This window comes from Diabrotica undecimpunctata, chromosome 4, assembly GCF_040954645.1.
Source record: "Diabrotica undecimpunctata isolate CICGRU chromosome 4, icDiaUnde3, whole genome shotgun sequence".
Taxonomy (NCBI): Eukaryota; Metazoa; Arthropoda; class Insecta; order Coleoptera; family Chrysomelidae; genus Diabrotica; species Diabrotica undecimpunctata.
In genome coordinates, this window is record NC_092806.1 from 119,700,249 (window position 1) to 119,724,880 (window position 24,632).

The window sequence follows — 24,632 nt, forward strand, 5'->3', positions numbered from 1 at the left end:
TATGTAACAGACAAATTATAAATGTTAATAATCTTCATAATGAAATATGTATACACTAAAACCGGTAATTTTGGAAATTATATAGCTTGTGATCTCCTCAAAACTAGATTTATACTTTTTCTTTGACCAAACTGGATACGTAATACTGGTCGAATGGGTAAGGATAATTTGAACAACATTTTTCAAATTCTTCGCTTCGTTTATATTTATTATTCTGATCTGAAGAAATAACCAAGATAGCGTTTAAACTGCTTAACGTAAATGCAGAACAATTCTATTGGTGAAATTCGGCATGATAGATCACTAGAAACAGGAATTTATTTATTTTTTAGATTTTTGTCTTAGATATTTACGCTGTCAAGTAAAGATTTACCAAAACTTTTCTTTTGAGTTTATACCGTGTGGAATAAAGCAAATTTTTTTCTAATATTAAGTTTTTGACACCCTGTATGGAGAACAATGTATGCTGATGATACCGTCTTAATAGCAAGCAACGCACAAGAACTACAAAATATAATAAATGCGGTAGTTCACCACAGCGAAATGTTCGGTTTACATCTAAACGTGTATGCCAAGGGTCAAATAATAGAACAGGTAAATTCCATAAAATATTTGGGAACAAATATCAATAGTCAGTGTAATCCAAAAAAAGAAATCCTGTCAAGAATCGAACAAGCAAGGAAAACATTCATGAGCATTAAAACATTTTTTACAAGATCAGACCTTAGTCTACAGCTTAGAATCCGAATGATCAGATGTTACGTTTTTTCTGTCTTACTGTATGGCTGTGAAAGTTGGACAATGGACTCTGAAATAGAAAAAAGAATAGATGCCTTTGAGATGTATATATACAGACGAATGTTGAGGATTCCATGGGTACAAAGAGTTACTAATGTTGAGGTACTTCGTCGCATGTGTAAACAAAAAGAATTACTAAGAATATTCAAAGAGGGGAAAATGCAATACTTGGGTCATGTGCTGAGAGGCGAAAGATATGAATTACTTCGAGTTATACTGGAAGGAAAAGTACAGGGCAAAAGATCAGTAGGAAGACGCCAGAACTCGTGGCTGAAAGACCTGAGAAGATGGTTCGACCGCTCATCCGCAGAGATCTTTCGCGCAGCAGTTTCCAAAACTACAATTGCCATTTGGATCGCCAACCTTCGAAAGGAGACGGCGCAATGAGAAGAAGAAGATGGAGAACAAAGTACAAGGGTAGATATACATCTAAATCATGTGGTCTCATCTTTTATGAACATTTTGTTTTTTTAATTTCCCTAATATATTTAAAAACAAAGATAATAGGTGGTGTGTTTTTTTAACACTTTCTAATCAAAAACAAGCTATAGTAGAGATTGATACATTAGAACTGACACGAGTCAACAAGACGAATCTTCTAAAAGATCCAGCTAATCCAGATGATGGGTCAGTAACAACGGAACTACGTCGTAGTTACTAAGCAAAAGCGAAGTGTCAACCGAATCCTTTCGAAAACCCGAAGTTTTTCAGGTATTTTGTTATCATACCCCTGAAGACTCGAAATTTGCATCTGTTAACGACAGCTGCGCTACTTGACAGTCATGTTTGAAAATTCAGTTATTTGAGAATTGTCATTGTTGTTGTCAATTCTAGAAATGAACTAACTAATAAAAACGAAACACATTCAGAACGAAACGTGGGTAGACTACTTTTGATTCCTATATGCTAAAGGTGGCGACACCAACCATAATGAAGCACCAACACCAGATGTGACGACAAACGAAGAAACAAATATTGAGGAAAAGGTGGTAAAGGAAGCACTAAGAAAATTAAAAAATTAAAAATCACCAGGAGAGGACAGAATACTGAACGAACTCCTAAAGTACGGAGGACCAGATCTAACCAAACAACCATTAAAACTAATCCAAAAAATAGAATAAAACAGAATTCCTCAAGAATGGAGATCAAGCACCCTAATTACCTCTCTTTTAAAGGAGAGACAAACGGACTCTCCGGAAACGCCAAAAAATTTAACATGGTAATTTACTCAAAAACGTAAATGTTAGATAATAGAACAAGTGATGGCGTTGACAACAATATCTAGGCATCACATTATCTATCTATGGAAAGCTCGAAACAGAAGTGGAAGACCAAGTAAATAACGAAAACAGAGCCGCAGGTTGCCTGAATGAAACAATATGTAGAAATAAAAATATCGGGAAAGAAACGAAAGGCAGAATTTACAGTTATCAGACATCATAATGAGAAACGCAGCAGAAACACGACCTGACACAGAGAGGATAAAAAGGATGTTAAAAACAGCAGAGATAAAAATACTTGGAAAAATTGATAGTAAAACACTATAGAACAGAGCTAGAAGTACATATATAGATGCAAGATGGAGAACATCAAGAACTGGGTAAGAAATAGAGAGTAGAATGGAAATATCATATGAGCTGAATGACAACAAATAGATAAGTAAAGACGGCAAGAGACGGTTCCCAATAGAAAGACGATCAGTAGAAAGACCACGTTAACGATGGAACGACAACTTAATGGAGGCACATTTAAAAACAGACAAGGTCAGGTCTACATAAAAAGCATAAGAAGAAGAAGAAGAAGATTGTAAATTTTTATTGTTGTTTATTTATAATATGAAATGGGTTAAAAGGAATACGACTCGCGATGAATGTTTCCAAGCAATAACATTACATGATGAGGAATTAAGCTATCGTGTCATTACTTTGAGATTGGTATTTGCACATTCAACAATTTTGTATGTTCACACGCTTTAGGAAAACAAATATTTTTTGCATACGACCGCAACAAAGTAGACGATCAAGTGACTACAGCTAATCAAGTTCAATACTTTATACTCTGTGCTTTAAGGAAACGTTTCAGCACATCTAGAAATCTTTTAATGCAGCTTGCAGCAGTTCACCATGTTCAGCCTAGCTTTGACACTGTCAAAAGACATCTTTCTGAAAGAAATTTTCATGTTTGTCCCAGTTCAAGCACCTGCGTTGAATGCAGAGCATCGCAGAAATAAATTACAATTTGCTAGAGAACATGTGATCTGGAATATCCAGGACTAGGAAAATGCTCTTTTTACGGACGAATCTAGGTTTTGCCTTTACCGCTCTAATCGACGCTTAAGAGTTATTCGTCTATCAAGGAAGCGGTATACACAGTGCAACTTAAGAGGGACGAGATTGTTTAATGGAAGCTCTGTGATGTTTTGGGGTGAAATTTCCTTTACTGTAACAGCTGATTTGGTGTCTTTATGTAGAGACTTTTTAAACAGCGAATGGTATATTACAGAAATTTTGTCTGAATATGTTGTTTCTTTTGCACCTTATATAAAAAATAGAAATAGAAATCTTAATGCATGATGCCGCCAAGCCTCACGTATTGCGTGTCGTTACTAAATATTTACGTAAGGTAAATTTTCAGACATTGAAATGGCCTTCGACATGAATCTTATTGAAGACATATGGAATTTTGTCGGTAGACAATTAAGACTTTGCCAGCTGATTCCTCCTTCTATGTAATATAGATAGATCAAAATTAAATAACCCGCTTAATATTTAGCATGCCTAGGCGATGTAAAGCTATTGTTTTAGTCAAAATACATGTTAAAGAATACAATCGTCTCTTTTCTTGGTTTTTAAAGATATCAGGAAAAATAAGAAAACAAGATGTTCACAAAACATGGGACTACAACTTGGTTTTGATGTATATTCACCCTTGTACTGTGTGCTCCCTACAGGGTGTCTTCGACTTAGCATAGCAAAAACATTTTCTTTCTTCCACCCGGTATAAACTCAAAAGAGAAGTTTGAGTAAACCTAAAGCCACAGTGATAGCCAACCTCCTATAGGAGAGCGCACTGAATATTAAGTCTGCTAGTGGTATGTCCATACTTGTACATTCTTTCTTTCCCCTTTTAATTATTATTCTTTTTTGCTAATACAGCGTTTTACCTAGCTTCCACTAATTTTATATTTATTCACTAATTTATAATTTATAATGGGATTCTGTGATGGTCTATTATCATATCATGCTGTCGTATATCATACGAAGCCGAACCCTAAGGTTGTCCAGCGCTCCCCATTATCTCTTTCATTTTGTTTTTTAAGACGAGCTTATGTGACCCTTATAACTCCACCATTGGTCTTGGTCTAAAAGTTACGCCCATACAGAGTTCTATTTAGTGAATTCTTCAGCCTTAACACCTTCCGTTTTGTTCAAGAAAATCCTTTGTACTAGTAGGATTTTTCCTCAACACTTATCAACCCAAAGTTTTATCCATGAGTATACTTTCTTTGAATCGAAAAGCAGTTTAAGCTTAATCGATCGATAAGTTTTATTAGAGCACCTGTATTTGCCCTAATTAATTTTGGACACTATTTTGTCTGGCTGGTTCTTGGGAACCACTGCTGTTTTGATACCATTAAGTGGTAGAAAGTTAGAGATCTATTCTTTTTTATCAAGTCAGGTGTACTTGGGGTAGATCCAGTATTGTGACGCTTTTGCTAGTATCAACAACCTGCTCCCTCATGTCCATGATCTACCTTCTTTGAGCTTTGGATTAGTATTTACGAGAAAGCTTAAGTTTTTCAGTATTTTCCTTAAAAGTACGCAAATCTTTCTCGTAATCTTTTTTTAAATTCCCAATGGTGTGGGGGAGAAATAACTAACTTTTCTACAGTAAAAAAAGTTTAAACCAAAAACTACATAAAAAAAAGGGCTAAAACTAGTCTTTTCACCACCAATATCTTGTTTTCGATTATATATACAGGCAAGATATAAAAAAATAGTCAAACACATCGATATCAAAAAACAAAGGAAAAAATAGGTTTTAGAACGAACAATAACTTAAGCATATATATTAAGAAAAACAAGAGCCAGCCAAAAGAAAAAGCACTAACACAGTGGTGTATACAACCTTACCCAAAACATTACATGGATCAAACTAGTAGAACCTTTAACAAACGTACATCAGATCACAAATATAATTCTGACTGACCAACTTCAGACAAACAGATCTCCCCTCCTCAACTTATTGATTTACAGACTATAATACGTCGCATTGTTTCAATGATGGTTGCTGTGGGTTGGATTTTCCTGGTTTCATGTTTTCTTGTCCTGCTATAGGTTTTGCACCTCTTCAGGACGTGGTTTGTATGTTTCTTTAGTTGATAATTTTCTTTTTTTTTGGCTGTCTGGGTTCCACTGGTGGTTGGCTTCGTAGACTTGTTGGCGGAGGAGCGTCCTGGACAATCAGAGACGAAAGGGTTGTTGAGTTAAACGGTCCTTTTCAGAAATTTTTTGCTAAAAAATATGTTTATAAATTAAATTAATTTATATGTATACAATTTATTAATTAATTAATGTAGTGAATCGCGGATCGCGCGAGGGTAGCTGTGGCTGTATCCTCTGCAATACACAGGTATCAATGTACAATGGGATCGCGAAACTACAGAAAACCGATCCCTCCCTATCTAGACAAGCTCGAAGTGAGCATTTACTGATTGATGCGACGGTACTAGAGGGGAGTTGCCTCCAGGATGTCAATGTATTCATCAGGGAGTTCGTTGCTGGCAAGGGCCAGTAATATTGTGGATGGGAAGGAGAGTTTGGTTTTCTTTTAAATACATTGCCGATGGATGAGCAGATAGGTTTCAGTATATTTTGGGCTCTGAAGTTTTGGCCATGAATGGTTTTGATTGTGTAACTCCTGCTCAGAGAGAAGAGCCTCTCATTGATGGACTGAATATTCGACAGGTGATGAATAAGAGCGGAGGGATAGTAGCGCCGTTTGTTGTTTACTCTACGCAGGATTCCCCGTTCCAGTTTCAGCAGTTTTTGTGTGAGGTGACGGCGAATCGTACTATAGATGTTGGATCTATACTCGATCACCGGTCTAATGAATGTTTTGTGTGTATATGGGTGTGTCCTTCCGAACTTACCACAAAGAGCATTGAGTAGACCGACTCTGCTCCTAGCCTTGTTACAGCCTATGTCCAGATCGGATCTCCAGTTAAGGGTTTGTGTAAACACAACATTGAGATACTCAATCTAGTCGCGGAGCTGTAGGCAGTTCCTTCAGAGTCCAAGGTTGTTTCTTCCGGCTATGATGGGTGTGATGATCTGCTGCGATGCTGATAAAGACTATAAAGTGTTTACGCGTCGTAAAATAATACATCACTTTGGAAAGGCACACTGTTAAAACAGCTGTAGTAAAATAAATTGTAATAAATCTTGTGGAATCGTTGAAAACAAGAGTTTTTAGTGTTGAACTTCCCGTTTTTAAAGTTAGTTTGTTTTTTTCTGTGGGGATATCACCCTTCAAGGGGACCACAGAGCAGAATTCTATAAATGGACTCTTCGAATACTATCTTCCTTTTTTTAAATACTGTCATAATATGTTAGTTGTACGTGAAAGTGGATAAATTTCCAACCTGTGTGATTCTTATTACATAGACTGTTTAATTAGATATTTATTTTGGCAGGTTGTATATGAGTCGACTAATAAAATATGTACCTACATATCTAGATATTATAAATAAAAAACCAAATTTAAATGCAACAGGTTTATACTGACAATGGCAATGACATAAATGTCATTCACACGTGTCAATTACAAGTTTTCTCTATGACTGTATTATATTATCTAAATTATATTTCTTATTTACGACGCCTATAATTTTATTGGCTTTTAACTACACTGTAATAAGGGAAAGGCACCAAATTTGAGACACTTTTTTTGAAAAACAAATATAATACAAAATATTCAAAAGTTTTTAAAACATTTATTTCAAAAACTTAAATTTAATGTTTCTAGAACACAACAAAAAAAAGCGAATAAAACATATATTTTTGCAAAAAAATACATTTAATTTTTTGCGACATTTAACATTAAAAATAAAAGGTGCCCTATTTTAGGATAGCCAGGTATCTAAACTTGAGACAGGTACCTTAATTTGAGATACTATTCAAAAAAGCCCTTTCCTTCGCAGAAAAGGCAAATAAATGTGCTGGACTTTATTTCTCCACAGTCTTCATGTGCCCACCTGCCACATTGGTAACACTTTGCCCATCGTTCGCCATATCTATCGTCGGAAAATTTGCCGGTGCAAAATAAACATTCCGCGTCGTCTTCTCCACTTTCGTTGAACGATGAATCAGCTAATGGAAAGTCTTCACTGCTATCTGAGCTTGAACTCGAAGAAACTTTCCGCTTCCTTCTTGATGATTTGCCTTTTGATGTAGAAGGTTGACCTACGTCTTCATCTGCTATTTCTTCTTCGGGCGTTGCTGTTTTTTTTTTGATCTAACACCTTTTGTTGAAATGTTTTTTTCTGGAGCAAATACACAATCCAAGTTTAGCTGGGGTACTAGTTTTTTTGCTTTTTTCTCCTGCAAACTTTGCTCTAATTCTTCTTTGTAGGGTGTTAGAGTAATTACTGAAGCCTTTCCTGATCTGGCATGTGGTTTTTTAGTGGTATCTCTCTTATATGTAGGGATTGGACAGATGTCTTTCGGAGTAACAAGTTGTTGATGAGGTAGTGGTGGACTAGGAGTTCTATGTTCTCGCATTGGATGATTTGGTTGTTCATGGTTTGGTTCTATTATTTGTTCGCCCCTTTCGTTTTGTGTTTCTAAGTGCTCTTGAATTCCAAATTCAAAGTCCCTAAAAATATGCCGACAAATAAGGACCAGTCCAGTTTTTCGGAAACCATTGCAAGATATGTCCATCGTCGCAGCTTTGTTATATGCTCTACAAAAAATACTGGCAACGGCATAAGACGACACAACACTTAACTGATTTTCTCTAAGCCAGTTTTCTATTTCTTGTGCGTATTAAGTTTTCAGCGGTGCCATAAAAGCAATATCCAACGGTTGCATTTTATGTGTAGAATGTGGTGGGAGGCAAATAATCGTCACATGATTTTGTTTGCCAAATCTATTAGAGCAACGTTTCTCGTATGAGAATAGTGACCATCAAGGACGAAAAGAACAGGGTCTGCAGCTGAAGGTTTTGTGAATTTTATGAAGTGTTGAAGCCATCTAGTGAAAATATCAGCCTGTACCCAACCTGACACATGGCATTCTGCGACTGCTCCAGTGGGAGCTCCTAGCATCAACTCTGTTTTCCTATTTTTTCTAGGGAAGATTAATAATGGTGGTACGAAAACTTCTGCAGCATTCATACATGTAATAGCAGTAATCAGCTTGCCCCTTTCTGCTGAAGTAAGGGACGAAACCTGCTTCTTCCCTTTCATGAAAATTACTTTGCTATGTTTATGCTGAACAATTGTAAGGCCCGTTTCATCTACATTGAATATACGTTGTGCAGGGTTAGTAAGCTTAAGATATTCTGGTTCATACAGGTCAAAGAACTTAGATACATTTTCAGGAGTAAAAGATTTTACTCGAGCACATGACATTCTCTGAGGAGTACGCATTGAAAGCGTCGAATGCCTTTTCAGAAAGAGCCTCAACCATTTCTTTCCGGCTGATTTTTTGACTCCGCTAAATGGATGTGGTATTGAGTTTCGTATTGCAAGTTAAAATCCCAGTCGTTTTATATCACGCGCTCTTGGCCCGAAATAACGTTGCTCCATAGTTAGGGCATACTCAACCAACTCATTTTCTAATTCCAAAGGAAGAATAGGTCGGCGGCCAATTGCTATCCTGACGAGTTCTTCTGGAGTGTTGTCCGATTTTACATATCGTTCTAAGGTACCTTTTGGTACTCCAAAAACTTTTGAGGCCTTCAAAAAGCCCATTTCTCTATTTCTTACTCTATTTACAACCCGTATCATATTATCTGCGTTCCATTTTTTATGTTTTGGCGGCATCTACAAACAAAAAAACATAAAAATAAAAATTTTACACAGGGTCCTAATTTGAGACACTCTCAAATTTGGAACGTACAGGTATCTCAAATTAGGATTTTTCCGTTAAAAATAAAACGCATTTTTGTTGGTTATGTATGCCACACAATTACCGTTTAATTTGCATAAAATGTATAAACGAATATTAAACTAACAAAAAAAAAATAATTGGAGTAGGTAAATGTAATCATCTTACCTTGATGTATTGTAAGTTTTTATAAAATCCGAAAAAAATTTGTGTAATGTGTAAATCAAAGGAACGTCGACAAAACAACAAAGGTCACTTCTAAGTGTCAACTAAAAGCAGATCTACCACTACTGCATAGAATGATCAGTTTTCAATATTTTCACTAGATGTCACCCTATCGTACACAAATATACGACGGTGTCTCAAATTAGGCGCCTGTCTCGAATTCGGTGCCTTTCCTCTACATCTTATTTTTTCCAGCTTCGTTTTTTGTCGATTTTAACATATTTTTGATTATCTATTACATCTAAAGATTTTAAACAGGATTACAAAGTTAAATTTTGCAGAATTTCTAAAACTAGTTTCAATTAATTAATTAAATTTGTAATAATTGTTTTAAATTTAGGCAACACATTATACAAGTCAAGGTAGTAACATTTGTCTATTTGCGGATAACATGCGGAAATAACATTTTTACCATGTAATTCTTAGGAATATTATTTTAACAATATTAGCTAAATATGAACGTGATGTGACTACTATATCAATAAAGGGAAGTAAACTTGCCCTTTTACAATTATCTGCGATACATCCGCAGAAATATAAATCCTGATTTTAAAGTATAAGACAATATTGCTACACTGTCTGTAAATAAATGATGAGACCACTTTGTTCGATTAGAAGTTTGGCAGCTCGTTATATCAAATTAAAAGTTTTTATTATATTGGAAAACCTTTTAATGCTATTACAAACGAATAAAACTTTTAATAGTTTGATTGTAAAAATGTCCATTGTTTTTAATAAAATCATTATGTCATTATTTTATATTTACGAAATCCCGAAGAATAAATGAATGGAAGATTATTTATATCAATAGTACATTGATGCTAATTGTTGCATTATGTAATTAAAGTTTCACTTTTTATTGGCACTAAATGGTGTTGCACACGCATTTAAGACATTATTGTAATTAGTAAATTTGAATTAATGCTATTAATTTTAACCTTAAAAAATGGAGAAACAGTTCGCGAAAACAAGATAATTAATTGAATTTTAGTTTATGGAGTTGTATCTGATATTATTATGAAATTTTTTTAATCGATTAAACACTAAAAACTACCTTCCTGCTTGGTTTTTATTGGTTGAAACTCGGCCAGTTTTACACAAAAGAAGTAGGTAAACTTAAACTTAAAGAAACTTAAAGAAAGTGGTGAGGGAATCGTGTGCAGTACGTTATAGTAAGCTCGAATTATTCTACTGTGAATGTTTGAAAAAGTTTTAATGAAATAAAAAGTGCAAAAGAATAATATTTAAAAAACAAAAAAAGTGCCTTTGCGCACGATTCCCCATCCATTGAGTATCATGTGCACGGGTTGGGAAATGGTGCACACTAAATTAATGTTAAAAAAAATATTAGTTTAAAAATAATATAATACAAACGCTTACGTCAAAAGTATACCTAATATTATTATAAAAAAATATGAATTGTATGGTGTATTTGAATGCAATATTTTTAACGTAAACAAAAGTCGAATTTATAATTTTTATCTGTAATTTACATCTCTACATTCTGCCTGGTTCCACCAGGCAGTATACCATAATTGTTTGTTTTTTCCCACAAATAAATTATGTCTGGTTAGGAGCAGCTGGTTCTTCTTATAGTGGTGGAATAAAGCCTAATTTAACATCATCTAATTCGTCTTCATCGATAATATCTGACATATCACTGTCTGTCACTATCATATTACATCAGATGACTCAAGTGTTAGTTATTTCTACGCTCTCTTTTTTTTGTTTGCCTTTAAATTTTTTTCTATCCGGTGAAATATGTGGCGATTTTTTATCAAACATCTTCGAAAAGTTGCCTTTCTTGCTGTTTTCTCTTTGTCTTTTCTCTCGAGATTCTCGTCCCTTAATCGTTGTTTTAACTGAGTTTCCTCCAATATTGTCTTCATTGGTGTGCTTGTAAAAATTTGCTTGTTACGAGATTTTCTTTTAATTTCTAGTATAACCGTTTTCGCTGTTATTGGAGCAAAAACGAAAACGAAATTTTCCTTGCATGTAGAAGGATGAACATTTCTAATATCTAACATTGACTCATCAGTAGATGCAGTTTGTTTAGACGTTGTAGGAGCCACTGATAAAGAAGCAGCTTCTAGTACAGCAATTTCCTGGATTGGCAGGAGCAAAATCATCCTCATTAAATTTATCGGGATCTAACAGACATATTCTAGATGCACGAAAACCTGACACTGTCTTTTCCATAAAGGCCACTGTCATAAATGCTTTATTTAACAGCTTAGCGACGTGACTTCGGTTTTTGATGGTTTTTATTAGACAAATAGGTAGATAGGTGGATCGATGAAGAATGTAAAAATATATTGTCAAGATGAAACAGGGCAAAACTACAAAGAGATAAAGAAAATACCCAAAATGCGATCGAAAACTATGTGGCAAGAAGAAGGAAAGTGAAAAGAATTTGCAAAAAAAAAGAAAAGAGAACAGCTAATAAGGCAATAATTGAAAAACATAGAAGAAGCCTGGATAAAAGAAGAGGTAAAAAATTTCTACTAAGAAGTTAAGAAATGCAGAGAAACTACAAAGAATACACAGTACTACAAACACAAAGATGGCTTACTTCTAGGTGAAACAACAGAAAAATTAAATGGGTGGGGGAAATATTTCGAAGATCTATTAAATACAGACCAACAAGAGGAACTTGGGGGAAATAAGAATTGACAAGAAGATGAAGAAGGGACGTGCGGTGCGAGGAACCAATTTTAAATGAAGTCAAAGAAATAATAAGAGACCTAAAGAATAACAAAAGTACAGGAGAAAGTGGTATCCCCGCTAAGACTTTTAAGAAAGGTGGCGAAAGATTAAACGAAAGGATATTTCACTTGATACTAATAATTTGGCAAAAGGAAAAAATGCCCAAACCATGGAAAAGCGCTGTTATTTGTCCTATCTATAAAAAATGAGACAAAACGGAGTGCAAAAACTATAGAGGTATAACCCTATTAGAAGTAGTCTTATAAAATACTTGCAAAAATTATTAGGAAATGATTAATAAAATATGAAAACAAAATGATTGGAGAATACCAGGGAGATTTTAGATCAGGAAGAACAACTACTGATCAAATAAGTATGTTAAAATTAATACAAAATAATAGCTACAAACAAAACTTGGCATTACATATGCTATTTATCGATTTTAAACAAGCATATGAATCCCTTAATCGAACGATGCTCTATGAGGTCACGAGAACATTAGAAATACGAGATAAGCTTATAAGGCTAGTGAAAATGTTGCTTAGGAAGACGATGAATAGGGTAACAATGAAAGGAAGCTTCTCAAGACATTTCACAGTAAATAGAGGTTTAAAACAAGGGGATCCGCTATCACTACTATCTACTAGATTGAATTTATTCAATCTAGTATTAGAAGAAATCGTAAGAAGATCAAATATGAGCAGAAACAGGACTATTTTGAATAGCAGGGAACAGAGCATAGCGTACGCGCATGATGTGATGATACTGTGAGAATGAAAAAACATTCAGAAAAAGTTTTCCAGAAATTTGAAGAAGAAGCGAAAAGATACGGATTAATAATAAACCAAACAAAAACGCAATACATGAAAATGAGAGGAGACATACGAAATAACATATTATATTAAAATGAAAGCAGCAGAGACAGAAAAAAAGAAAAGGAGACAAAAGATTAATGAAGGGAAGCAGAGCGATAGGGTCACTAAATTCATTACTAAAAGCAAAAAATGTGTCAAGAACAGCTAAACTGCAAGTTTACAAGACAATAATCAGACCTACAATTATGTATGCCATTGAAAAGTTGATTGTGAACCAGCAGGAAGAAAAGAAAGTAGAGTCTGGGAAGGAAAGGTGCTTAAAAGAATCTTCGAAGGAATTATTTGGAGAAGACGAACGAATAAAGAAATAATGAGGATGAATGGAAAACCCGCAATTACGGCGAAAATACGAGCCCAAAGAGCTAGATGGCTTGGTCACATTATACGAATGCCAGAAAATCGAAATGTTAAGGACATACTGAAGAAGGGAGAAATGGGTAAAAAAGAAGAGGGCGTTTAAAGAAGAATTGGTTGGAAGCAGTAAAGCAAGACTTGCCAGGTGTGTGATAAAAGTGACACTTTTTTTTTACAAAAATCATATTCATCAATAAAAATATGTAAGAATGGTATCAGCTGATGTGAGCTTTGCATATATTACAGAATGACAGCCAGTCTCCGTTTTTGGAACCTTTATATAAAGCACCAAGAGGTCCATGTATCTCAAGTGTAAAATACATTATTTTTCGAGGATAGATCAGCATGATGGAATATAATTTTCTGCAGTACTCATGCACGAAACGGCACGGCTGTGATAGTTCTTCTACCTTCGGCAGATATAGCAGATCCTACCTTTTTAGCTCCGTTAGGTCTATAAATCTTTGGACGTTTGGATGTTTTGTCTATATTAAAAATTCTGTTTTGCTCAAACTTAAACTTGTGCATAAGTATTTTGATATTAGAATAAAATAGTGTTAGTGACTCTTTATTGAATGCAGCAATTCTGTTAAAAAATTCTGTTCAATCTTTACGGGCTAACGGCCGTGTGCACACGCCAAGCTTGTGAAAAGTTGTTAACCTTTTTTACAGTCGATTAGGGAATGTTGAAACTAATTCCGGTTTCCCTTAATTTTTTGCCGTCAATTTTGACTACATACAGATCATTTTATTAATCTTTGTTAGTATATGTAAAAATCGTCATCTGGAAATAAAAATGGTAATTTTAATATTTTTTATATTGTTTTTTGTGCGAAATTCGTGCGCACTCCTGAGCACTATTGCAGCTACTGAACCATATAAACCAACAGAGGCACCAAAATGTACGGAAAACAACATGATTTAAATCAATAATTAGTTACGGACTTACTGTTTAAATTTTTTGAGCCGAAAAACTAGAAGAATACATGCAATTTTCAATAATAGGATCTCACTTAGACCACGTGCAACGATGGACTGAAGATTATAGCGTCAACCGTTCACGAGATCGTTTGAAAGGTGTAGGACTGGTTGAGTTCGTAAAATCTTACACGGAATTTGAAATACAAATAATCGCACGATTACCCACCACGCACTATTCCCCCTTCTTCTTCGCGTGCCATATCAGAATTATCCACGTTGACGATCACCATTGCGAAGGCTTCTCGATCTTCTGTAATCTGGAATAATTGTCCTGCATCATTTGATATCTGAGTCACTATTCCCCCACTTTTCCTTAATTGTCGTTTGTAACTGACGTTACACCGCCAATTTTACTTATTTTGTTCTTGTATTTTCATCGGTCTTTTCACTTACTGTTTTGGTGTAAAAATCGGTTCTTTTTAAAACTGGAATGAATATTAATTAATATTTTAAAAAAATTGCGATCTTTTAGTGTGAATTTTCTGTCTTCGGATTATCCGTCAGTCCGGGGATTATATTCGATTTGGAAATGCATTTGTCACAGTCATCATCACTGTATTTGTCATTCCCCTAATGTTTATTTTATTATTATACCGAATTTCCAGAATTTTCTTCTACTGTTACGACATGTTTTATAGCTACGTCAGATGAAATTTTGGATATTAAGTTATTTCATAGTTGACGAACATCTTAAAGGGTAAATGTAGTATTTTCGAAGAGCCGGATAGCTCAATCTATATAGTGTCTAATGTCAGCCTGAATAAAATTAACCTCTTGTGTAAAACCAGGGATAACAATAGGCGGTTGAAGCGTAGCACTGGCTCTGTTGCCGTCCTTGTATACCGTAGGCCCAAGAGATAGCAGACTACCCGTATATAACCCTAAAGCTGCGCAAGTGGTATAAACAGAGACTATTGCTATTAAATGTGGTATTTTTGAAGATATATCTCTTCATTTGAGTTAGGTTTGTAATGATAAGGTAGTAATCGCAATACTACTCCACGTTATTGGCTACTTTATCTAAAGCATATTTCTTAAATTTTGGTGAATATAAATTATAGAACCGTAAAACTTTTTTTTAATGTTCTGTTTTTTACCTTTACTTCTTTGATTATCAACCAATCTAAGAGCTGTGTTCGGCATAGGATGAAAACATTTATGGACTGGAAATTAGATATACTATGCCCACTTCACAAAAAGGGTGACACAATCGTATGTGAAAATTATAGAGGAATTATCGTTCTCAATAGGGTATACAAAATACTATCTAATGTACTGTACCGCAGAATGCTCCCATTCGTCTACTTCCTGTGTCCTCATCTATACAAATTTTGTTGCCAGCAGCTCGGGACAAAAGGCAAAGGGGGCAAAAGAATTGTAGAGGATATGTTAAACCATTCTATCAGGTTTTTAAGCCATGACGTTCTTCTTCGACCTGGCTCTCTTCTTCGATATATCTTGCCTTGCATTATTAAATAAAGTATATTATATCCCTCTGGGTGATGCATTTCTGTTGGTATATAGCCACTTTTAAAAATTTTATAGATAATAGAAGGTCTTTTACCTCAATATCAAAGAGCTTTATTATTTCACGCGGTCCCGTCGTTTTCTGGTCTTTGCTAATCTTATTGCTCGTTCAATTAATTTCGTTTATGGTCATATCAGGTTCTGTGACTACTTCTTTAACTTTAATATCGGGCCTTTCATCATTAAACAGTTCCTTAATGTATTATTTTCATCTGTTTTTTTTTCTTATTGAGCGACTGGCATTGACATAGACATAATAGTCAAATCCAAAAAGACTCTCCAGAAGCTTTTCGATCGTTCAGAGCGTCTGCACATAAAATGGGGCTAATAATAAATGCCCCAAAATATATATTCGTCACCAGGTCTGATAATCAGACAGTAAGACTAATAATTGAAGATATAGAGTAAGAAGAACATTTTAATATACCCAGGTTCGTTACTGACTAAGGACAACAACGTCAGCGAAGAAAATTGCCTTAACATTTAAAAGAAAAATTAAATTGGTATATATCCGAAAATCAATTTGAATTTATGCAAGGCCGATCAACAATAGATGCAATTTTTATTATAAAGAAGCTGATGTAAAAATACAGAAATAAAGAAACAAACGGTACCACCATTTGATATTAAAAAAACATACAATAAAGTTTTTCGAGAGATTCTGTAGATGGCGCTCAATAAGAAAGGAGTTCCTGCTGAGTGTGAAGATTGTTAGAGACATGTATGAGGGAGTTACAACTAGTGATAGGCCAGCTGTTAGAGAGACTGATAAATTTTATGTGAAAGTAGAATTGCACCAATGCTAGGTGTTTAGTCGTTTAATGGTGCAATACGGTTGGATCAGACTAGAGGGAAGCGCTACAGGACATTCGCTGGTGCTTATTGTATGCTGATGATGTGATGTTAGTGGGAAATACTGAAGGGGATCTAGAACAAAATCTGAAATAGTGGCGACAAGCTCTTGAGGATGGAATATTTGAAATGTTTATTTAAAGATAGTTACTATAAATAAAATGATAACTTTTATTGATAAAATGATTATTAAAATTAGTTTTAAGTAGCTAGAATCGGTATTATGAAATAATAGAAAAAGAGGGCATGACGTTTCGATTAAGGGGATTAATATTGGTATGACCCGGGAAGAAATTTATAGAGAAATATTGAAGGTTGAAAATAATTAAGGAAGCCTACCCTTCATACTAGTGAAGGCAATAAGCATCATTTTATTGATTTACATTTATTTTATAGAGAAGAAGACACATTTTTGGAGATGCAACTTATAGATTTTCCATAAATTTAAGAAAAAACATTAAATTTAAATAAGAAACACAATTTTTGCAAAAAAATTATTTATTTATAAAAACAAGCATGGCTTTGTTCGAAAATTTAAAAAAATAAAAAGTAGTTTTGTTGATAAAAAACAATTATAGCAAAATAATGTTTATGTCATTTGTTATTAATACTTGAATTCGCCTTCCTAGTGTGTCCCATAGATGTTTGAGTGGATTGAGGTAGGGTCTGGAAGCTGGCCAATTCATACGTCGCATTGTCTCGATGTTCGTTGCTGTGGGTTGGATTTTCCTTGTTTAATGATTTCTTGTCCTGGTTTAGGTTTTGCACCTCTTCAGGACGAGGTTTGTTTGTTTCTTTGGTTGATGGTTTTCTTTGACTGACTGTATGGGTTCTACTGATGATTGGCTGCGTGAACTTATCGGCGGCGAGCGCCCTGTACAATCAGAGCCGAAAGGGTTGTTGAGTTAAACGGTCCTTTTCAAAAATTTTTTGCTAAAAAAATATGTTTATGAATTGAGTGAATTTATATGTATACAATTTATTAATTAGTGAATGTAGTGATCGCGTGTTCGCGTGAGGGCAGCTGTAGCTGTATTCTCTGCAATAGACAGGTATCGTTGTGCAATCGGATTAGGAAACCTCAAAACCAATCCCTCCTTGTCTAGACAAGCTCGAAGTGAGCATTTACTGATTGATGCGATGGTAGTATAGGAAAGTTGCCTCCAGGATGTCACTGTATTCATACGGACAATCCTGACGTTCTTTAAATATTCATTGACAGATCTAGCACAGTGTGGATGCACATTCCATCTATAAAAGTAAAATTATCCCCTTCGAATGACGTAAAGGGTACCACAAGCTCGTCTAAGATGGTTGTTATGTACCTTGCTTTTGTAATAGGACCTTCATCCACAAGAACTAGGTTAGTACTTGGTAGTAGGAATTGGAACTTAACTGAGTCTTCTCGATAGGTTAATTTGTCGGCAAAATTGCATAAAACAAATTTTTCTCCTTTTCTTTTCCACATTCTTTCGCCACCGTCTGGTGACCCCAAGTAAAATCTAGACTCATCTTAAAACAAGATATTACTTCAATCTTCGTAATTCCCATTTTCGTGTCCCCTTGCAAAAGTAGAGATCTGCAGTGTTTCACAGATATATCTAATCTTCTGAATAATAATTTCGCTTCATAAAGTCGTTGACAAACTGTCCAACTACTTAAATTTACATTTTGGACTTCGTTTAGCCAATTTGCCAGCTCAATTGAAGTTATTTTAATTTCTTAAACACCAAGAAACCAAAAATCGATCATCGCATGCGAATGTTGTTCCTAATTCTGACCTTCTAATGTAGTTGACGTTTTGATTAAACCGCCGAATGGCTCTTTGAACAGCACAACGACTTACACCTAGCACCTAGGCGACATAATATTGGCTATAACCATCTTGCACTAAAGCCACGACTTTTGCAGCATCCATTGGTGTTAATGTCATTTTAAATCCACTTAAATTCTAAACTCAAAACGTTTTAATACCAAATTGGTCTGGTTATTAAAATCAGTAAAATAAAATATTAATTTCTTGCCTCTTATCGAACTTAAATTTCTGACAAAAACACAAATTTCTATTATTTATGCCATTAAAAATTTAAAAATAATGTATAGAACTGAATAATTTTACTTTTTACGAGGTTTTCTCTAAATTTTTATATGCCAAATAACAAGTCCTAACTTTTAAAACTCGCAATAAATGGGAAATATGTCATCGATCATTTTTTTTTTTAGTATATACATGTCTCAGTTGACTATTAAAACCATTCCAAATGTTACTCCAAATTGGACAACTATTATTATTAGCTATTATTTTATATTTACGTATCTTTTCAATTCTATTGAATAATAATTACTATATCGATTTGCAATAGTCTTTTAAAAAAAGCCATTAGAAAGTATCTAGTCTGGAGTAGTTTGAAAGTAAGGTCAATTTTAATTATTTCATTAGACTTATTACCTGAGCATTGCTGGAAACAAACAATGTATTAATTTAATATAGATTATACTTTTTAAAAATGTTTCTAGTAAATTGATACTTGGAAAACACGAGATACGTATTTTAGTTAACTGTTTTATTTGTTGTTAACATTAAAAAGCAGTCGATTAAGACAATAATGGAGTCAAGAGCCTAAAATAAAAATTATTTCAATATATGTATTGAATGTTAAAATATAAAGATTTCAAAAACGAACAATTTTATAGACATAATGTTAAATGAACATGTCAAAAGTTACTTTTTTAACTGGGGAATGTAGTTGGTCAAGTGTTTATAGTTTTACCAACAGGGCAATTGTTTTGTTGTAAATAAAAACATTAGCAAGATAAATGTCTTGCTCTAAAAAAGATTGCAGTGAACAATCAATTTTCAAAGCTGTCCAGAGTCTTAGGTGAAATAATACGTAAAACTACAATATCGGCAAATCAATGGTATTTTATAGTCGTAAACCTAAAAATCAACATGAATTTTGTCATGAGTTAAGTCATAGAATTTAAGTTGGTAAACGAAATAATTTGCTTGTCCTACATGAGGTGAAGAGTCAACGTAAACATCTCGATGCTATCAGTTCATGTACAAATAGAAGAAAGGAATTATTCAACTAAATATGTCTTGTATAACCAGCTCTAGACGTTTATTGTAGCTATGCCTAAACAAAATATGACATTTATGAGAAATTTGAATACTAAAATAGGAAGAGAAAAGTGAAAAGGACGTAAATATCGGTAAACACAGAGTGCACGAAAACTAATATGATAATGGTCTCAGACTAGTGGATTTTGTAACTTGCAACAAATAACCTTCTTATTAAATCTGTAACAATTTTAATTAGTTTAATGACAAAATTGTTCATGACTTCAACAATAAAATCGACTGTTCTCGCAGCCGGTCGAGGAGTGATCTCATCCTCCAAAAATCGGTAGAAACATAAAAGGAAAGATTCCTATTTATTTTCTGCGTAAATGTCTAATAGGCGGAATATAGGTCCAGCGAAAAGCAATTATAATTATTAAAAACAGACTCAAAAATGTTTACATTACCAATTTTAGAGACGCACAAATATTTAGAATCTTTTTCGGTATTTTTTTGTGTCGTGGCAGTAGCATGATCGACGTTAGAAGTCTACAGGGCCTGAAGCCAAACTTATGACAAAGAATTTCTAAACAAAATAGTTCATGAATATCAGACAGCACGGCAGACCACTTTGGGATCCGTAAAAAAAATAATATAATATTAATGCAATGAGGGAAGTAATTAAAAATTCAATTATTTACATTTTCCAAACAGACCTATGAAAAAGAAAAAAAAGTAGACTGGTTTGACGATTCATGCGAAATAATTAAGGATTAAGACAACGAATTCTGACCATCCAAACGAAAAAAATACACAGAGATGCAAAGGATCCAGCAACAGAATGAGAGAATGAGCAACAAAAGTAGAAAGTTCTTTCAGGAGTTAAAAAATATAAAAAAAGCCATAATCCAACAGTTGGAGTTGTCATAAATAATGATGAAGATAACCTGGTTAGGAATGAGGCTTAAGTAATAGATACCTGCAAAAGATACTTCCGCGGGCTGCTAAATATGCATGCAAATAAAGCCAGCGCGTATATGTGTGTGATAAGGCCAAATCCCTTGTGGAGGAAGTATAGAGTTATCGTACATAACAGCACATCTGCTAAATTAATGCTAAAATTATAGTCCAAATGTCTATGAATGTGATGTAAAGCCAGCAAAATAGGTATTTTCTTTGACTGAACGTTTTTTTGTTTCATGCTAAATTATCGTACGTTGGCTATTATATTGGTTATAATAATTTAGTTGACGGCAGCTTGGAAAAGGGATGCAGAGGACTGGTGTTTCTCAGGTTTTTAAGCCATGACGTTCTTTTTCGACCTGGACTTCCTATTCCATCTATCTTACGTTGTATTATTAAATAAAGTATATTATATTTCTATGAGTGACGCATAATATGGACAAAACATTCCAGATTGCAATTTTTAACTGTTCTGACCACTTTAGCAAGTTTTTCCATCCGGTTCAAAACAACTTTGTTATGAACTATATCAATTCAACTTGTAGATTCTCAGATACATCCAGATTTCAAAGGCTTCCAGTTTTATAAGATGTGTATTCGTTAAAGTCCAATCTTCGATATCATATAAAAGATTAGAGAATACATAACATCTTAATAATATAATTTTCAGTCTCAAAGTAATATTGTTTCCACAAAAAATATTCTTTATTTTAAAAATGTAGTTCTGACCTTCTCTCTACAATATGTAATCTAATTTCTTGGCTCATGTCCAAGTTTTCAGTTAGATTACAACCAAGGTAAGTGATACTGTTGGATCTCTCCAGTTGTTCTTCATAAGCTGTTACCAGTTCTGGTTTATTGGCATTTTACTGACAACTATCTCCGTTTTGTTTTGTGTTGTTTAGTTTCAGTATATATTTATCACTCGTTGTGGTAATCCTATTAATCAATTAGTAAAGTTCGTCGTAACTATTTGGAATTAACACCATGTCATATGCGTGCCTCAAATTATCAATATTGACACCATAAATGTTGATACCACATTACACTATCCGTCTGTATCATCAATACCTTCTTGTTAAAGAATGGCTATTATTACAGTATGTTTTACTCGATCCGAGGCCTTCTCAAAATTAATAAAACAGGTATATAGTGGATAGTCGACATCTCTGCATCTCTCCACCATAAGCTGAACACTAAATAGTGATTCTCTGCTTCCAAAGTTATCGCGGAACCTAAACTGTGTATCACTAAGTTGTTTTTCTATTTTTTGGTACATCCTTGAGTGTACAATTCAAAGAAATATTTTTAAAATATTGGCTCATCAAGCGAATGATTCGGTAGTCACTACATTTTTTCGCATTTGCTTTTTTTAGGTATTGTCACAAAAGTCTACAATAACCAATTCGTTGGTATATAGCCAGTTTCATAAATTTTATTAAAAACTTGAACTTTTACCTGAACTTTCGAACAGCTTTATTGCTTCACTCGGTATTTCATCTGGTCCCGTCGCTTTTCTGGTCTTCGCTAATCTTATTGCCCGTTAAATCTCTATCATAGTTATGTCAGGTCCTGTCACTACTTCTATAATTTCATGATTGGATTTTTCACCTTTAAACAGTTTCTCAATATACTCGGGTATAGTCACACAAGAACGAGCAGTCAAATAAAATTAAAATTTGCTTATAGATGAATCTACGTTGTAAAGATACGTCTGCGCTCCAAAATAGTAAACATTTTGTTCTAATATTCTCATTATCTCTTCTTTCCCATGAGAAATTGTTCACATTGAATAAAATTCAATGCACTACATTTCTACTATTTTTGATTGATGAAGTGTATAAACAAATTGTGATGAAATCGTACATTTAAACAAAAACGTTTTGAGTGGATGTAATTTACTTTTTTTGTTAATTGCCTTGAATTTGAACAGATTATTTTAATAAATAGGTTTAATAATAGACACATAATTATTGCGTATTATTTATATATTTTATATATTACTATGAGTAGTTATATTAATTTAAAAATCGCTTAGCACCGGCTTTTTGTATTTTAGAAATTATGTCAATATTAATATTATGTAACAGCTTTATAAAAGTAATTTCATTTGGGTTAAAAACAAAAAATGATTGATGGACAGTATTTCTTAGCTTTTACACTTATGCAAGTGTACTATGTTCGGTTATTTTAAATTACATCTTTAAAGTTGCTTAATTTATATCGCATGTAATTTGAGAGGTTATTAGCTTAATTAAAAAATATTGACATTATGTGGTATCGAAAGTATATTACTAGACTAGAAGATCTAGTATACTTTTAACTTACGAACTTTTTCTCATTTATTAATCTTTTGTTTCGTATTGTCACGTTCTTTTCCAAAGCCTTAGGTTTTACTGTTTCGGTGCACTGGTGTATTTTTTATCATAGATGGAAAGCTAGCATAACCATCTTATATTTTCGTCTTTGGGTAGAGAACAGCAGCCATGATTTTTTAATCCCTTGACTACAAGTTTCCTTTCTTATTGTTTTTATTGAAATTAACTTATTAATATACCTTTAAGAAGTAAAAGAAAAAGAAAAAGAGTAAAAATTATTGTTTATTGATAAAAGAAAACATTAAAAGCAACACTATTTTTTAGTTTTCACATTTATATCGCCTAATCGACATATTCCGCTGCAACGTCAGCTTCTGGTTGTTCATATGTTCATTCAGAATTTAACATGTATTTCAAAATGGATATCATATAATAGTTCCAATAAATCTAATTTTTTACTTCTTTATTAATTGTTTAATTCTTTTGTAATCAATTGGTTGGCATATGTTGTTATTTTTACTGTTGAAAAAACTAGATCTGTGTTCCGTTATCCACTTTTACCTCTTCTTGCTGTCTGACCTAGGCATACTTTTAGACAGGTACCAAAAGTGATTTTATATAAAGGGTACAGGGAAAAAAGGAGGTATGTCAGAAATAACACATTATGAAATAAGGCGATTTTAATACTTCAAATGGCACAAAGATTATAGTCTGGTCATGTAGATCGATCAAGGTATTACCAGAGGTTAAATATAAGGTTTCAGTTGAATTGCAAAAACATAAATTATTCTACTTTCTTTGCGAACATTTAGAAATTTTACACATTAATTCAAAATATTAAAATAAAAATGGAGGTATGTCAAGAAAAGTAGTAACAACGTTGATACAAAAATGCATGTTATTTCAGAAAGCAAACAATAATTAGTATAAAAATAATGTTTATGTAAAAGAACTTAAAAATAGTTTTTTTCCAACAATTTTATAGCGTCTACACAAGATTTGGGTATAATGGATCTCAAAATTATTGATGCGAAAGTTCATCAAAATAACGTTGGGTATCTGAACCACAACTTTTTTTGGTAACAAAAGTAAACTTTATAAAACTAATCAATTAGTTTTTACTTGTATAAGCATATAGGGGTAGCTCAAATTCCATTTCCGGCAATTTGGGGGTGGTCAATCTCTGGTGTGTTTCCAAGGTCACCTGATCTAACGCCATTATTTTTTTCTTTTAAGGATACCTAAAGTTGAAGATATTCCAGACAAATCCACGAAACCTTGCTGATTAATGCAAATTAATTAATCTAACAATCGTAAATTATTTACTATTTACTTACTTAATAAACCAGCAAAAAGTATTGCTTTACTATTTAAAAAAAATGTAAGATGTCTCTGTCATATCTGTCATCTTGCACCTCTTGCATCCAATTCCTATGTTTTAGATCGTAAGTCCAACATGTTGGTGGATGAGCTCTGCTTCGGTATGCATTGTTTCTTGGACTCTATTTTGGGATCTTGCCTCGTATTGAAACGCTCAACATAGCGCGCTCTATCGCCCTTTGAGCCACACGGATCTTTTTCACTGTTCTTCTTGTCATAGTCAACGCTTCCACTCCGTATATATATATATATATATATATATATATATATATATATATATATATATATATTAGAGGTTATATATCATCAATCACTATAATAATAAATAATATTGTAGGAGTATTATTTTATTTTCAAAATTTATTATCCGGTACCTTATTTTCTGTTTGATTAATTGTACTTTATTAATTGATTATGTGGTTAATATAATATACAATAATTAGAGGAGAGAATATGTTTATTATTTATTATATTTAATTCT

General features: G+C 33.5%; 2 protein-coding genes across 2 annotated transcripts in view; one reads left to right on the plus strand and one right to left on the minus strand.

Moving 5' to 3' along the window:
* LOC140439922 (uncharacterized) overlaps positions 1-24,632 on the plus strand; it is a 180,354-nt gene that overhangs the window by 7,746 nt on the left and 147,976 nt on the right. The gene's annotated exons all lie outside the window — the stretch shown is intronic.
* On the minus strand, positions 7,925-8,431 carry LOC140438928 (uncharacterized). Its single transcript, XM_072528563.1, has one exon. It carries the CDS (start codon positions 8,429-8,431, stop codon positions 7,925-7,927), a length of 507 nt encoding a protein of 168 aa, XP_072384664.1.